This window comes from Bos javanicus, chromosome 3, assembly GCF_032452875.1.
Source record: "Bos javanicus breed banteng chromosome 3, ARS-OSU_banteng_1.0, whole genome shotgun sequence".
Taxonomy (NCBI): Eukaryota; Metazoa; Chordata; class Mammalia; order Artiodactyla; family Bovidae; genus Bos; species Bos javanicus.
This window is the reverse complement of record NC_083870.1, coordinates 9,483,045-9,499,317: the sequence shown is the minus strand read 5'-3', so window position 1 is coordinate 9,499,317 and position 16,273 is coordinate 9,483,045. Positions and strand designations below refer to the sequence as shown.

The 16,273-nt window shown below is 39.5% G+C and overlaps 1 protein-coding gene across 2 annotated transcripts in view; it reads right to left on the bottom strand.

Annotated features, from left to right (window-relative positions):
- COPA (COPI coat complex subunit alpha) overlaps nt 1-16,175 on the bottom strand; it is a 43,930-nt gene extending 27,755 nt beyond the window's left edge. The window contains exons 1-7 of one of the 2 annotated variants that reach the window (XM_061401509.1): nt 16,031-16,175; nt 10,737-10,850; nt 10,478-10,551; nt 7,193-7,273; nt 5,643-5,719; nt 4,799-4,908; nt 480-589 (exon numbers count right to left, since the gene is read on the bottom strand). In XM_061401509.1, coding sequence (XP_061257493.1) covers nt 480-589; nt 4,799-4,908; nt 5,643-5,719; nt 7,193-7,273; nt 10,478-10,551; nt 10,737-10,850; nt 16,031-16,070 — 606 coding nt within the window. In that variant the 5' untranslated portion in view covers nt 16,071-16,175. The remainder of the gene's footprint in view (nt 1-479; nt 590-4,798; nt 4,909-5,642; nt 5,720-7,192; nt 7,274-10,477; nt 10,552-10,736; nt 10,851-16,030) is intronic. The other variant, XM_061401519.1, reaches the window with a different exon arrangement.
- Between the last annotated feature and the right edge of the window lie 98 nt (nt 16,176-16,273).

Genomic DNA, 16,273 nt, shown 5'->3' with positions numbered 1-16,273 from the left:
ATTCTCCAGGCAAGAATACTTGAATGGGTTGCCATTTCCTTCTTCAAGACACAAGTAGATTTTGGTAAATAACTTACTTTCTCTAAACCTCAAATTTTTCATCTGCAAAAGGCAGTTAATAGTATCTCTACCTGCAGACAGCTGTAAAGATTAGATACTTTAACTTTGATTAACTATCCTCCCCTTTCCCCAGAGGCTTCACAATGGACTCTGCTTTGGGATGGTGATGGAGCCTATGCCAGCTTTCTCCCTCTCTCCCCAGTGGGTTTAAAAGGTAACATGATTCTCGCTCAGGTAGCACTTAAACTTCAATTGCCTACTGGCTCACCTACCATTCTATTTTCAGTGCCTCAAATGGCACCTGGCACTCAATAAGCCCTGCATAAGCTTTGGTGCAGGAATGAACGCATGAACAGCACACTGTCACTGCTTCCCTGGAGAAGAGCCCATATCCAGCCACTGGCTAGAGAGATAAGTACCTCTAGTACATGCTTCACCACTGCATCCGTAGTTCCAAACAGATCAACCCCCGTAATTCCTCTCACATCCGACTCCACTGCACCAGGGGACAGGTTTTTTTTCCTTAGACCTTTGAAGGGGTGAGGAGTGGGATGAAAGATGTAAACATAATGTTACCAAAAAGAGCACAGTAATTGAAGCACCCAAAGGTACAGTGATATACCAAAATTAAGGAAAAAGAAGGGAAAAAGAAATTTAAGGAGACTGAAGAAAGATGCAAGAGCTCTTATGTATCTCAAATATAAAACAGTTTATTTGGTGGATGATATTGTAAAACTATAAACTGCAAAAAGTGTACTCTTATTTCCTTCTTGACTCTTGGGCAGTGGACAAAATGATTAAAACTCTCATTATTCCTTTAAACACTTGCTCAAGAGACTGGTTATAGATCTGAATATATGTATTTTGTCATTAAAATTTTCAGAGGCTACAGGGAGAAATCAGCCTGTAATTTGAAAACAACAGAAAAAAGACACCAGGATAAGGTCAGTCTTATGTGTATAGGACCAACACCTATGGCTCAACAACAATCTGTCTTTAAAATCTGAATTATCTGTGCTATAGTCAGAACCCAAATTACGATAACACGACTACCTTACAGGTGAAAAGCATCTTGCAGTTTTCAAAGTTGATCTGATTAACCCTCTGAGGTAGGCAAGCAGATATAATAATACCAGTTTATAGATGAGAAAATGCAATTGGGACTAAAATCCTATCTTCTGGAGTATTTGGAAGGTGGGGAGAAGAAAATGAAACTACTTGGCATTTACAAAATTAAAAAGCCAAATATCTGTAATAGAAGGGGGAAAAGCTATCATTGGAAACAAAACCTAAAGTAGTTTTAAGTCTAAATGTTGGCACCTGTAAGAAAGTACAAAAAATTTAAGTTCAATGACTGTATTTATCTTTACTGTTTTAAAATTACAAAATAACTTTTCTATTATAATGGCATATAAACATCAGCATTAGAGAAGCAAGTGCTTAAAAGGGCACAACAGTTTTACTTATCTTGCACCCTGTCCATGATAAGCATTTAGCCAACTGATAGAAATAAGGCCAATGCTTAAAAAAATAAAATAAGCATTCTTCCAAGGCTTCATAAATACATTATTACAGGGATGCCTCCTTTCACTTATTTCACTTTATCCCTTTAATGGGATCTGTCAACTTTTTCTAATGAGTCTGATGCATGAAACAGATTCAAAGGAAGATACAAAGACAGACAGCTGTGAGGAACTTCACCTCCAATAAGCTTCAACAAACACATTAAAAGGAAAGCTGTATGACAGAATGGAAGCCTTTGTTGTGATTGCTTGTAACGATCCAGGAAAAGGGGAAGAGCAAAAACAGACAGATGAATAGTGACAGGCAGTGAAAAGATACTTTGAGAAGAAATATTTGAGCCTTCAACAAGCTACTCACTAGGACTGAACGACAGATGGAAAATTTCTACAGCAGCTACTCAAATCCAGAGGGAGGGGAGGACACTCTCAGAATGGACCAGTTTGATGCACACTTCCCAATGGGAACCAGGGGAAGTAGTAAAAAAGAGAGGCATGAGCACAGGATTTGGCAGCAAATTAATACTTTTTTAGTAGTCATTTCAAAGATTAAGCCTGGCTTGACATGCAAAAGTATAAGCACATTAAAATAATTTCACTGTCAGTTTACTTGGAAGCTCAAGCTAAAAAAAATAACTTATTTTTAAAATCTAGGTTGTAAATATATTCCCTTTAAAACAAATATCTTTTGCCAGGCTAATACAAAAGATCAGGTTACACTAAGCCCCCTGGCTTAATCCTCATGGGAGAGGTATCTAGAACACAGGTTTTCCTTAAAGATCTCTGTTTTCTTATTATTTACTTAGTGCAGAGAGTGTCCCTCTTCAAAGAGAGGTACTCAGAAAGATTAGAATTTTAACCAGTCCTCTAGATTTGAGGGTTTTTGTCTTCTGACTCAGAACTAATTTTTTCCTCTCGGAAATACTGTCAATATTAGCTCTAGTTCCTAACAAAGCTGACTGCTAATTTCTCTTCCTGTGTTCAGATTTATTTGAACCAAGGCAAAAGAACCCTGCTAAAAAGAGTATGCTGACTTCTAGAGGAGAAAGAATGTGTAAGTCTATCCCAAAGGCTCCTTCCACTTGGTTAAATACCAAAGCATCTCCTTCCACTCTGGTTAAGGGGTTACTGGAAATCAAGAGAGTTGTGAGTACAGAAAAACACTTAGAAATGGTAAAGAGAGCATTAACATTAGTAACATTAGTACAAAATTTTCAGTACCACATATACTAAGTATAGCAATTATAATGGTATTATATAGTAATCCATGCACTTTACACATTCAAGAGCAAGCATAAACCCCAACTGGGGTCAAACTTTCTCCCTCTCTTCTCTGATTTAGGGCCTTTGATTCTGATGCAAATGTTTTCCTACGAAAGTGAAGAAAATAATTTCTTACCCTGGGCATTTCATGAAGACCAAAGAGAATCCATTTACCTAAGGGCCCCAAATTGCTTTAGCTAGGTTACAAGGAAACTGCTCTGCCAGCTTCAGGTGGCATAAACACTACTCTTAAAGAGTGGAGCAGTATAAGGCCCTTCTCATCCCCATGCTCTAGGGAAGATTTAAGCCCCAGTGGTCTAAGGATTGGTTTGTGCATATAACAAATTCACTTCTCTGTGATCTAGAATGGAAGTACTTGTACACCATTCTTAGAACTGAGGAAACAGTCACTAAAAACTGTCTTAGTAGCAGGTAACTCTCTCACAGATCCCCAGTTGAGAAAGGCTATTCTAAGTAACTGCCCCTGGTCAGCTGAAACAGCATAAACTGGGATCCAGCCCCATTTGGCTCCTAAATGCTGAGACAGAGAGGGCTTTGAAAGTGTGCACAGTTAAAAACTATTAAAAGTCAAAGCTTGGTTACTGGAGGAGTGAATAATAAGCTCCCTGGTACTAGCAGTGAGGAGAGGGCACAGGATCCACAGTGCCTGTGCCTACCTCTTCCTGCTGGCATGGCTGGTCACATCTGGGTGTACTTCAAAAAACCTAGCTAGTCTGACGAAAAACTGCAATGGCAGAAGCCCTTAGGAGAACAGAGTAGGACTGCCCTATCTCCAATACAATCTTGTTTCTACCACTTCTTTCTTGATTCTGAACCTTTGAAAACTGCAGAGCATGATGCAGAGCTTTTACTTTCCAACTGTCCTCATCTTCCCCTTGGCTTGTTTCCATACTACATGAATCTTAAATAACTGCTATTACAACATTCCAAATGTTGCGCCCAGGAATCCAAATTTTCAACTTGCTGTTTATTAATGGTTAGAACAGCAAGTATTAATATCATACTGCTCCAGCCCACCACAACACAAGGAGTAGGGAAAAGTTATCAACTTTCTTTGTTACCACAAAGAACCAGGTAAAGACCTACGAGGAGTCCTTTTCACAAAATGGAAACAGTGCTCTGTGGACTAGCCATGGACTTTTCAGAGTCCAATCTCTAAGAGTTTTTAAGGCAACAAACAAGTAGAAACAATTTAGCAACTGCTAAATAAATCTAACTGGGCAGAGAACTATAGCATTTAGTTTCATTTCCCTACTGCATTTCTCAACAAAGCACTTCCATTTTTCTAGTATGTCAATCTCATAGGTACAACCCTTTCTCTGCATTTAAATTCTCAATTCTCCTCTATACAGTCCTAAAAATTTAAATTCTTATCCCCAAATTAAGATACTGTATATAAACTATGAAAGGAGGAATTATCCCAACTACTCAAAATCTACAAGTTATTTAATTTTTCATCCTAGAAGTCTGCCTGTTAAAAGGTTTTCTGGACATGAAAATCCTTCCTCCAACCCTCGTTCTCTTTACAGTAGACGGTATATAATAGAAGAATTTTCCTATTTCTAAATGAAGCCACAGGATCTAAAAGCCCTGTTTCCCTGTACTAATCTATTCCCCAACTTCATTTCTGTCAAAGATTTTTCTTATTTTAGTGGAAAGCTTGATTCTTAAATACTCCCAACAGTACAAAGACTGATTTAACTAAGAAGTGGAATTTTCTTAAAATTAAATTTTCTAGAGCAACCACTTTCCTGAGAATACTTCTAACGTGAACCATCAAAGCACATTTAATATCTTCAGAAACAAAGACACTATTAAATGAAAACAGAATACTCTAAATTTTTCTGTTCCAACTCAACTACCCTCACTATTTTAAGCAATTGCAGTTTTGCGCCAGACACAACCAGGCTGTCCCCTGAACTTGGGCAGCTCACCAGAAATATCCCAAACGCGCACAGTCTGGTCCAGGCTGGCTGACACGACCAGGTCTTCTGAAGGGTGGAACTGAGCGCACATGACGTAATGATTGTGCCCTGTTAACACACTGCAAGAGGGAAAGAAAGACAACACCAAATCAGAGGCCGGAACCAACAGGCTCCCACATGTCAAACGCCATACTCCACACTGAACAGGTGCACGTCCAAATACACTCTTTTGGAGGCCAAGGCAAGTCATCCTAACAATTCTGAATTAACAATAATAAGCAGAGTCGGCTGTTTCAAGCTTGGCTCTCTTCTCGCTTGTAATGTTTCAGTGTTTATTACTAGTTTCAAAAGAACTGAGACTGCACAGCATTCCTCTCATTAAAGATGCATTAAAATATCAAAATAAATGAAATCTTATTCATACTAAAACTATCTGTTAGCTTTTAAGGGGGTATCCCTTTTAAAGGACGTCACTTTAAATGGTCCTTACATACTTATCAGATCAGTACATACTTATAAAAAGCTCTATAACCAAACACTAGGCAGGACAGAGGTCTAGACCCTGACTCAGGTTTCTCGGAAACAGAACTGAAAACCAGCTAAAAATTTTGTCCCAAAAGCCTAGCTATATGACTTCTTTCCCCTGGAAAGAAATGATCAGAAAATCCAGGTTCACATATTACTAATGACACTGCTTCTGTATTTATCTTTTTATATACAAGAGTGTCTTACAATCAGTAATTAATCAGCAGACATAGCCCATTAGGGACAGGAGATGATTGTTCTAAAGAGAAGCTGATTATAAGAAAACTAGAAACGAAGGTTTTTTTGAGCTCTCTGTCTCCTGCTTTACCAGACACAGGTTCTGGACTGCCAATTCCACACTCGGATGGTCTGATCATCTGAGGCACTCAGAATCCAAGGGTATTCCTGAAAAATATTCCAGACAAAGGGTTTGAACATTAACAGACGTGTTCTTCCAGGTTCCATTTCTCTCTTTGGAGGAAATATTTCATTGTCTGACATCTCAGCTAGTCTCTAACTGATTCTGAGTTACCAGGCTAGTGGTCTATTCCTCCTTACCATGCTACCAGCTCTTCCCAACTTTGGTACTTTCAACTATAAGGTTTAAGAGTGGAAGCAAGACCATGATAGATTCTCAGAGACAAATAGTATAATATATATTTACAATTACTTTTACATATGTGCTTATGTATATGTGATTTATATTTATAAACAGTTAATCTTGTAAATCAAGATCCTGTGAAAGGATCTCTACTTAACTCTAAGATTGGAATATTGTTTTAAAATCTGACTTGTCCCTGCCAGACCATCCAGTCTCAAAAAATTCCAGAGTCTCAGAGAAGAAAGCAGAAAGTAACATGTAAAAACAATTCATCCCTTCTACAGTCTTTAAACTTTTTAAGAGAAGGAAGTATTTCTTAGTCACAGTTGTCTCTCCGGTGTTTAGCAGAGAACTTAACGAGCACAAGTAAGCACACACTTACTAAACTGAAAAAAATAAAAGGAAGTAAGTTTTTCGTAAGTTCCCAGCTGAATGGTAACTTGTTCTGGGCAAGAGTCTTCAGTGAGCCCTTCGTGGCAATGACAAACAGTTCCTTCTGAATAAGTTACCTATTGAATGGTTGTCATTCTCAACTATTTCAGCTATAATTTTCACATTCATCTTCTCCTATTCTACCCTAATTCTTTTTAATTTTAAAAAAGGAAATAGAGTGTAATTAGCCCAGAATTTATTGTTTATTTTGTTATACTTTTTCTTACTTAATTCAAGAGACTTAAGTTTACTAAAATAGTACAAGTTAATTCTAATAGCATATATTAATAATTATAGAGAAATCCAGTCAGGATGGGATGAGATTAAGAGGCTGGGAGTCTTAATCTTTAACTCAGTATCTGTCTGCTATGAAACCTAAAAATCAAAAAAGGTAGTAAACTTGGCTCAGGGAACAGCCTCTACCAGACCCTAAAGTCCTAGGATAAAAAGCACATGATTGTCAATGCTTCAAAACATTGGTTAGTATCAAAATGGCATCTTATCTTGACATTCCTCCAAGAAACACCTACTTAGTAACACCCCACATGTGATTAGCCTGCAAACTTCTGTTTGCCAGTTCAGCAAATTTAAAATCAAATCTCTACTTTTCCTTACAGAGAATCAATGCCTTCCTCATAAAGGCCACTGAATCCAATTAAATTCAAATATAACCCCGAGTGCTTCCTCTTACAGAAGCAAACAAAGCAGAGAGGCCAACACTCCACAGATCCTAGAAGAATCAATAATGTGATTCTGTCATCAAAAGCAATCTTCAGGAGCATGGAGAAGATTCCTACAGGGAAACTGAAGAATGCTCCAAAGCTAGAGCTACAACAGTTACTTACATGATGAAAAAATGTAGTGCGGATGTAGTCTAAGTGCCCAAGCAATGTGAAGAGACAGCGCCGAAGCTTGTAATTCCACACCTGCAAAGACAAAAATTCAACTAAAGGAATAAGGACATAAAGTTGTGAGCCTCCGTAAGGCCCAGGTTTCTCAATAAACAAGCTGGGATTTATCTTTTGGCATCTTTAAATAGGTAGAAATCTTGACAGGGAATCTTGTTTAAGGTTGGAGGGGAAAAGACTATGAATGAAAATGTAAGTCAGCTACACGTGTGGGGAGAGGAAAAAGCAAGGCTAAGGAAACCTAAAAGATAAAATGATGGAAAGGTTTTTCTTTTTTTCTGGGAAGAAATCATGTCTATTTAATATGACAAAATGTTTATCTAAGGCTCAGCTTGAAACTCTTCTACTGAATAATTGTGTTCTTAGCTTGAATACAGACCCTTTACTTGGTGCTTACCTATCACCTTAATTGTGGGTAAAAAAAGTAGGATGGATATGACTTCAAAGGAAACAATAATATAACATATAGCATCATCTTTTGTTAGGCTTGATGGCAAATGATGCCCATACATTCATGGTCTGTACTCACCTATCATGCAAATATACTTTAACTCAACACTATGGAAAATACAACATTGCTCAGATAGACTGAGCTAAGCAGAAAAATATCATATTTAGATAAGAAGTTAAGACAGCTATCCAAGTATCAGGCATCGATGGACACAATTGAGAAAGATGCTGAAACCAAGACCATAAATGTAAGACAGCTCACACTTCCCATCCAGAAAAACTCCCAAAAGTATAAAAAGAAAACAGATGCCTTTTTTCCTTCTATAAAATTTAATGCTTCTTCCGTCTATGGGGTCGCACAGAGTCGGACACGACTGAAGTGACTTAGCAGCAGCAGCAGCATAATCTATCCAGGCCAGCCTATTACTATTTTTTCCTATTTTTACTTAAAAATTGTTTTCTTTCATAAATCACAAGTGATCCATTTCCTGTAACAAATTTGAATAACCCCAAATCCAGCATTTCCAAACAAGAATGTAAGCTCCCTAAAGGCAGGGTCCTTGTCCATCATGCTCAAAACTACACCCCCAGGATCTAATGTAGCAGTTAACACTTAATAGGTGCACAAAAGGGATGTACAGCAGAAATGAGAAAAGATAAATAACACAAAAAGTGAAAATATTAGAATATCCTCACCTTCATCTGTTGAGTCATCTATAAATAAATACACATGTATACAGTGGAGTTTGACTTTCACACAAAAATTAAGACTATACCATAAATACTATTGTGTTAACTAGCTTTTTCCCCCTTATAGAGTTCAGTTTTTTAAACTTTCATTATGTCTTGCTTCAGATCATCTTGATTCCTTTATAGGCCTCTATCAAGTTCCAGAACTATGAATTCTGAAAGACCTATAGGGTTTTTAGACCCGAGCCATTTGTGATTCCTATCTTACTCTGGGTAAATCAGGATTATACTAATGCTACATTTATCTGGGTGTAGCAAAAAATATGATGGTCCACAAATATGACTTTTCAAGATGCTCCTACTTTCATCAGAGAAATATAAATCCCAGCATGACAGCACTACATACCCATCAATTAGCTAATTTCTTTATTTAATAACATCTTTCAGATATAATTCAAATCCCATATAATTCACCTATTCTAGAATACAGTAGTTCTTAATACATAGTTATTTAACCATTAGCACAATCAATTCTAGAACATTTCATTACCACCAAATGAAAACTATACCCATTAGGAGTCATTCCTCATTTTCTCCCAATCCCCTCAACCTCCAGACAACCATTAATCAACTGTCTCTACTGATTTGCTCTACTGATCTGAACACTGCAAGTAAATGAAAGATAATTCATTTTCAAAAGTACTAATGACTTTGGGAAAAAATTGTTTTCTTAAATGTCACTCAGTGTTTGTCTTAAACAGATCATGAAGAACCCAAGTTAACCATGCGTAATACTCAGTGGTCATCACTTTTCTAGAAATAAGACCAAGGAGAGACAGCCTGAAGAGCTCCTGAGGCCCATCAGGTGGTCCAAGCTTCCACTGCCTGCCTCCAGGATCAGTGCCTAAAATCTAGGAAGGAGCTGTGCTCCCTGTCATTCTAATGCACATTTTCTCTACAGATAGCTGTCACTCCTCATGCCTGTTACATAAGTCCTACTGTATAACTTATAGCCTCCTAAGGTAGCTTCTGAAAAAGATTATTTTTTTCCATGAAGTAAATTTCTCTGGTGTGGTTGGATACGTCATCTCCTCTGCATTTTTAATGTCACGGCCGAAGCTCATGCTCTGTCCCTTTCGCACACGGACTTTTGTAATGGTCTCCTAACTAGTATCTGCCTCCAGTCTTGCCTGAGTCATCCAATCTTCTCTCTATATTGCCATTTAAGTAACCTTTTTTATTTTAAAAGAAGTGTGAACCTGGGGGCTTCCCTGGTGACTCAGTGGTGAGAAACGGCCTGCCAATACAGGAGACACAGGTCCGATTCCTGGTCCGGGAAGATCCCACATGCCACGGAAGAACTACGCCTGTGCACACACTCAACTCCTGAGCCCGTGCACTATAGAGCCTGTGCCCCAGAGCAAGAGAAGAAACCACAATGAGAAGCCTGCACATAGCAATTAGAGTAGCCCCCACTCAAGCAACCAGAGAAAAGCTTGCACAGCAACAAAGACCCAGTCCTGCCAAATAAATAAGTACGTAAACGTGAATCTAGTATCACCCCTCTATATAAACTCCTTTAATGGTTCCTTGTTATTTGTATGATAACATCCAAAGTTCTGAGTACTACAGAGAGGTCCTCCATAATCCGGCCCTTCTCATCTTCTGCTCCTCTCACTTCTTCCAGATTTTATCCAAAACTAATTATAGTTTCTCAAATGTATCCAGCTATGTCATGCTTTTTGTTCTTGTACTTAGATTGTCCTTACCCATTTCACTTTATTTATCTATGGTATATTCACTAATCTGTACATGTCATTATTAGGGTGTATATTTAACTCCTCCACTAGAATAAAAGCTCCTTGAGAAGAGAGGCCATTTCTTATTTACTTTTGAATTCTAAAAATAAAAAACAGCATCTGCAACATAGTAAGCATTCAATAAATGTTCACTGGATGCTCTGGATAACGTCAAAAGCCTGAGCTCTATACAAATGAGACATCTGGTTTTTCAGTCCCTTCTGTGATTCCCAAACTTCACATTGCCTGTCCTTTACTCCCAGTCATGACAAGCCCGCTATACCTTAATCTTATAGTCATCTCCTCCAGAGACAAACAGTGGCTGCTGCTTATGGAAGTCAATGCCTCGTACTGGACCTAGGGAAGAAAGCAGGCAATACATGTTAAAAAGACAGTTATGCTTCGAGTCTCGAAGGTGATTCTTATTCAGAATTTTCCAGTTCTATCCCTCCCATGTTCTTTAATCCTAAAGAAAGCTTAAACTACTCCAGAAGACAATACTTATATTTCTTTTAGCTTCTTCCTAGAAACTGTTATCTTACCATCATGCTCATCAAACTTGTCAATGAGGGTACACATCCGATAGTCCCATAACTGGATGACTCCATTGTGTAAACTGGTCAGGATCCAGGGTCTTTTGGGGTGAAAGCTGAGTCCTGGATTTAAAAAAAAAAAAAAAAGACAATGATCCAATGGGCAAAGCCCCACAATATCACCTCCTGCCAACTGTGATAAGAAAATGGGACAGCTAGGTAAAAACTGGGTTCATATATTCATTCACTGGATGCCACACATTGTGACTTATATGGTATCATGTGTTGGATTTTTTTGTTATATTACCTTAAATACTGCTGGGCTCTGATTTAGGATGCAGTCACTTGGAATTAGTTGATCCTTTTGAGGCATGCTTTTTAAGTTTTGGATGGGTCCACAGCAGCCTTTAGCCTAGATCTAATCTGGCATCACTGTTAAAGCAATACCCTTTTGAGATTTCTATATGATGCCTTATAGTATTAGGAGGTCTATACTGGCCAGTGGGAACACAAATTATTCCCAGCTCTATGTGAGCTCCATGGATAGTTCTGCCTTCTCCTCTCCAGTGGTTCTTTCCCAGGCCTTGGTTTATTTCCTCACATGCATTAGTACTCGGACAAAGGCCTGACAGGATCCCCTGCAGAACTTCAAGTTCCTCTGTGCAGTTCCTCCTCCTTCTCTAGTATTTTGTCCAGCAAATTCTAGCTATCTTGGCTTCCCCGAACTCTAAACTCTGTCTTCTCAGTGAGACCACAGGGCTCTTCTCCTCCTCCCTGTACTTCAGCCTGGAAACTCTCTCCAGGTAACAAGCTAACACAATCATAGGATTCATCTTGATTGTTTTTTTAAGTAATTTTACTTATTTATTTATGGCTGTGCTGGGTCTTTGGGGCTGTGCAGGTTCTTCTCGAGTTGCGGTGGGCAAGGGCTGCTCTTCATTGCAGTGTGCAGGCTTCTCATTGCAGTGACTTCTCTTGTTGTGGCGCACAGGCTCTTGGGCACACGAGCTTCAGTACTGAGGCACATGGGCTCAGTAGTTGCGGCTCCCAAGTCCTAGAGCACGAGCTCAACAGTTGTTAAGCCCCACGGGCTTAGCTGCTCTGTGGTATGTGGGATCTTCTCAGACTAGGGACTGAACCCGTGTCTTCTGCATTGGCAGGCATTCTTTACTACAGAGCCATGAGGGAAGCCGGACTCATCTTGTTTATTTCCCTTTTCTCAAGAGTCATTCCCATGGAGTAAGAAATGGCAACCCATTCCAGTATTCTTACCTGGAAAATTCCACAGACAAAGGAGTCTGGTGAGTTACAGTCCATCCGGGTCACAAAAGAGTTGGGACATGACTGAGTGACTGAACAAGCAAGAATCACTCTCCTGCACCGCCTGTTTTCCAATGTCTGAAAAACTTTGGTTTCACACGTTTTGTTCAGTTGTGCAGGTATTTAAGGTGGGACGATAAACCTGGTCTCTGTTACTCCATTATGACTGGAAATGCGAGTCCACAGAAGTTCGGAGAGTATACTTTCAGGTTTTTAATGCAATACATATTGTTTTATGAAACTGGAGATAACATTTTAATGTTTTACAAACTTGATTTCACTTAACTACATATAATGTATCTCATAACATTTTAAGTACATCTAGACTTAGCCTCTTTCTTTTTAATGACTGCAGTGTACAAATATACCACTTTTTAAACTATTCTACTAATGGGCATTTAAGTTTTTTCCCCTTTTATCTACCAGAAAAGATGATCCAATGAAGATGTTTCCACACATAATCCAGTCTGTTTGTATTATTACTGATTTACACTGAAGACTAGAAATCAGATTTGTTCAGGAACAGGGTATGTACATTTAACATTTTGGTAGATACTATTTGATTGCAAAAAGACTGTATCAACATATAGTCTGACCAAGTTTCTGAAGGTACCGAGAATGGGATGTTATCAGTTATTTGTTATTTTGTTTTAGTACTCTAACATCACTTCTTTCATTACTAGTGAGGTAAAGAGTATTTTCATTTATTTATTTAAAACTTTTATTTCTTCTTCTAAGCTGTCCGTTTTCCATTAGGTTGCTTATTCCCCACTCTCCTTCCCATTATATACAGGAACATTCATTAATAGATATTAACTCTCAAATATCTTGATAGTCCCTCTCTGGCCAATTTTCTTCCCTATGCCCGATAAGGAAATTAGGAGCAGAAGAGAAAGCTCTAGGATTATAAAGACACATTTCAACCATCCAGGAATTCTTAAGGGCACTCTTCTTTATGATCAAGATTCCCAAGAGACAAAGAAACTTCTCAAAACTTATTCTCACGTTAACAATGGCCTCCAGTTTTTGAGCTATTGAGTCTACACCAGTCATCTTTTATATACTTTCTCATTTTAATTCTCTCTAAAAAAGAATGTTAATTATTCATGTATTACAGATAAGGAAATAGATTTAGAAATGTTAAGTTGCCCAAAGTCCTGCAGTTCATTACTGCTGCGGCTGCTGCTAAGTCACTTCAGGTGTGTCTGACTCTGTGTGACCCCATAGGCGACAGCCGACCAGGCTCCGCCGTCCCTGGGATTCTCCAGGCAAGAACACTGGAGTGGGTTGCCATTTCCTTCTCCAATGGATGAAAGTGAAAAGTGAAAGTGAAGTCGCTCAGTCGTGTCTGACTCTCAGGGACTCCATGGACTGCAGCCTACCAGGCTCCTCCGTCCATGGGATTTTCTAGGCAAGAGTACTGGAGTGGGTTGCCATTGCCTTCTCCAAGTTCATTACTGAATGTTTCAGAATTCCAAAGTAAGCCCATATGACTCCAAATATCAAGTTTCTAACCACTTTGTTATGCTGCATCTTTTATAAAAAAATTTTATATTAGTAAAGAGTCAAGGTACAAATATTTCCCCCAAATCTCTGCCTCTGCCATTCTAACATTCTAAGAGACTACTATTGCAATATCAGTTGTTTGCAATCCACCTACATTCAGTGACGCACAAGTTTTAGAGCTGTCATATTCAGGAAATAAAAATAAAAGACGTCCCATTAAATTTGAACTTCAGATAACCAACAATACTAAAATGTTACTTGCTTTTTATCTGAAATTCAAATCCAATTCAGTTCAGTTCAGTTGCTCACAGTTGCTCAAGAGTCTTCTCCAACACCACAGTTCAAAAGCATCAATTCTTTGGCACTCAGCTTTCTTCACAGTCCAACTCTCACATCCATACATGACCACTGGAAAAACCATAGTCTTGACTAGACGGACCTTTGTTGGCAAAGTAATGTCTCTGATTTTTAATATGCTATCTAGGTTGGTTTTAACTTTCCTTCCAAGGAGTAAGTGTCTTTAAATTTCATGGCTGCAATACCATCTGCAGTGATTTTGGAGCACCCCCCCCCCCAAAAAAAAATCTGACACTGTTTCCACTGTTTCCCCATCTATTTCCCATGAAGTGATGGGACCGGATGCCATGATCTTCGTTTTCTGAATGTTGAGCTTTAAGCCAACTTTTTCACTCTCCTCTTTCCCTTTCATCAAGAGGCTTTTTAGTTCCTCTTCACTTTCTGCCATAAGGGTGGTGTCATCTGCATATCTGAGGTTATTGATATTTCTCCCAGCAATCTTAGTTCCAGCTTGTGCTTCTTCCAGCCCACCATTTCTCATGATGTACTCTGCATATAAGTTAAATAAGCAGGGTGACAATATACAGTCTTGATGTACTCCTTTTCCTGTTTGGAACCAGTCTGTTGTTCCATGTCCAGTTCTAACTGTTGCTTCCTGACCTGCATATAGGTTTCTCAAGAGGCAGGTCACATGGTCTGGTATTCCCATCTCTCTCAGAATTTTGCAGTTTATTGTGATACACACAATCAAAGGCTTTGGCATAGTTGATAAAGCAGAAATACATGTTTTTCTGGAACTCTCTTGCTTTTTTGATGATCCAGCGGATGTTGGCAATTTGATCTCTGGTTCCTCTGCCTTTTCTAAAAGCAGCTTGAACATCTGGACGTTCAAGGTTCACGTATTGCTGAAGCCTGGCTTGGAGAATTTTGAGCATTACTTTACCGGCATGTGAGATGAGTGCAATTGTGTGGTAGTTTGAGCATTCTTTGGCATTGCCTTTCTTTGGGATTGGAATGAAAACTGACCTTTTCCAGTCCTGTGGCCACTGCTGAGTTTTCCAAATTTGCTGGCATATTGAGTGCAGCACTTTCACTGTATCATCTTTCAGGATTTGAAATAGCTCCACTGGAATTCCATCACCTCCACTAGCTTTGTTCATAGTGATGCTCTCTAAGGCCCACTTGACTTCACATTCCAGGATGTCTGGCTCTAGGTCAGTGATCACACCATCGTGATTATCTGGGTCGTGAAGACCTTTTTTGCACAGTTCTTCTGTGTATTCTTGCCACCTCTTCTTAATATCTTCTGCTTCTGTTAGGTCCATACCATTTCTGTCCTTTATCGAGCCCATCTTTGCATGAAATGTTCCCTTGGTATCTCTATTTTCTTGAAGAGATCTCTAGTCTTTCCCATTCTGTTGTTTTCCTCTATTTCTTTGCATTGATTGCTGAGGAAGGCTTTCTTATCTCTCCTTGCTATTCTTTGGAACTCTGCATTCAGATGTTTATATCTTTCCTTTTCTCCTTTACTTTTCGCTTCTCTTCTTTTCACAGCTATTTGTAAGGCCTCCCCAGACAGCCATTTTGCTTTTTTGCATTTGTTTTCCACGGGGATGGTCTTGATCCCTGTCTCCTGTACAATGTCACAAACCTCCGTCCATAGTTCATCAGGCACTCTATCTATCACGTCTAGTCCCTTAAATCTATTTCTCACTTCCATTGTATAATCATAAGGGATTTGATTTAGGTCATACCTGAATGGTCTAGTGGTTTTCCCTACTTTCTCCAATTTTAGTCTGAATTTGGCAAGAAGGAGTTCATGATCTGAGCCACAGTCAGCTCCCGGTCCTGTTTTTGCTGACTGTATAGAGCTGTGAGATGAGAATAAAAGTAGCAGTACAGGACCCAGGAGAGAGGAGGAGAAAGAAACAGGGGGCGAGCCAAACGCACCTCCTGCGGTGCGTTAACACTGCAGTTAAACCAAATCCCAAGGGCACACTAAAGGCGACCGGACTGCAGGTGAATCGCCCGCCAGGCCTAAAAGCCTCCCTCTGTCTCAGGTTCCTCTAGGTTCGTACGGTGGGCCCAATTCAGCCCGTTAAATCTTCCCTCTCTCTTCCGCAGTGACAGGGCTGCCCCTGACATCCAACCTCCGCGCTCCCTCTTTTAATCTCCATTACCTTTAACCCGCGCACTCTTGGTCTCAAATTTGGTTAGCATCCTTCAGGTTCCGAGCTGTTAATCCGAGTCCTGACACTCCCTGCCGCCCTATGGTTGCCTCCACGTCAGCGTCCCTCCGCATCGACTCCCGGAAGTTCCACGGATACGAACTTCCGGCCCCAGGAGCTCCGGGCCATAGAGACGGAGCCAGGGTTGGCCTAGAGAGGCCACTGCCGGAGAAGGTGGGAATTGAGGCTTCCGCT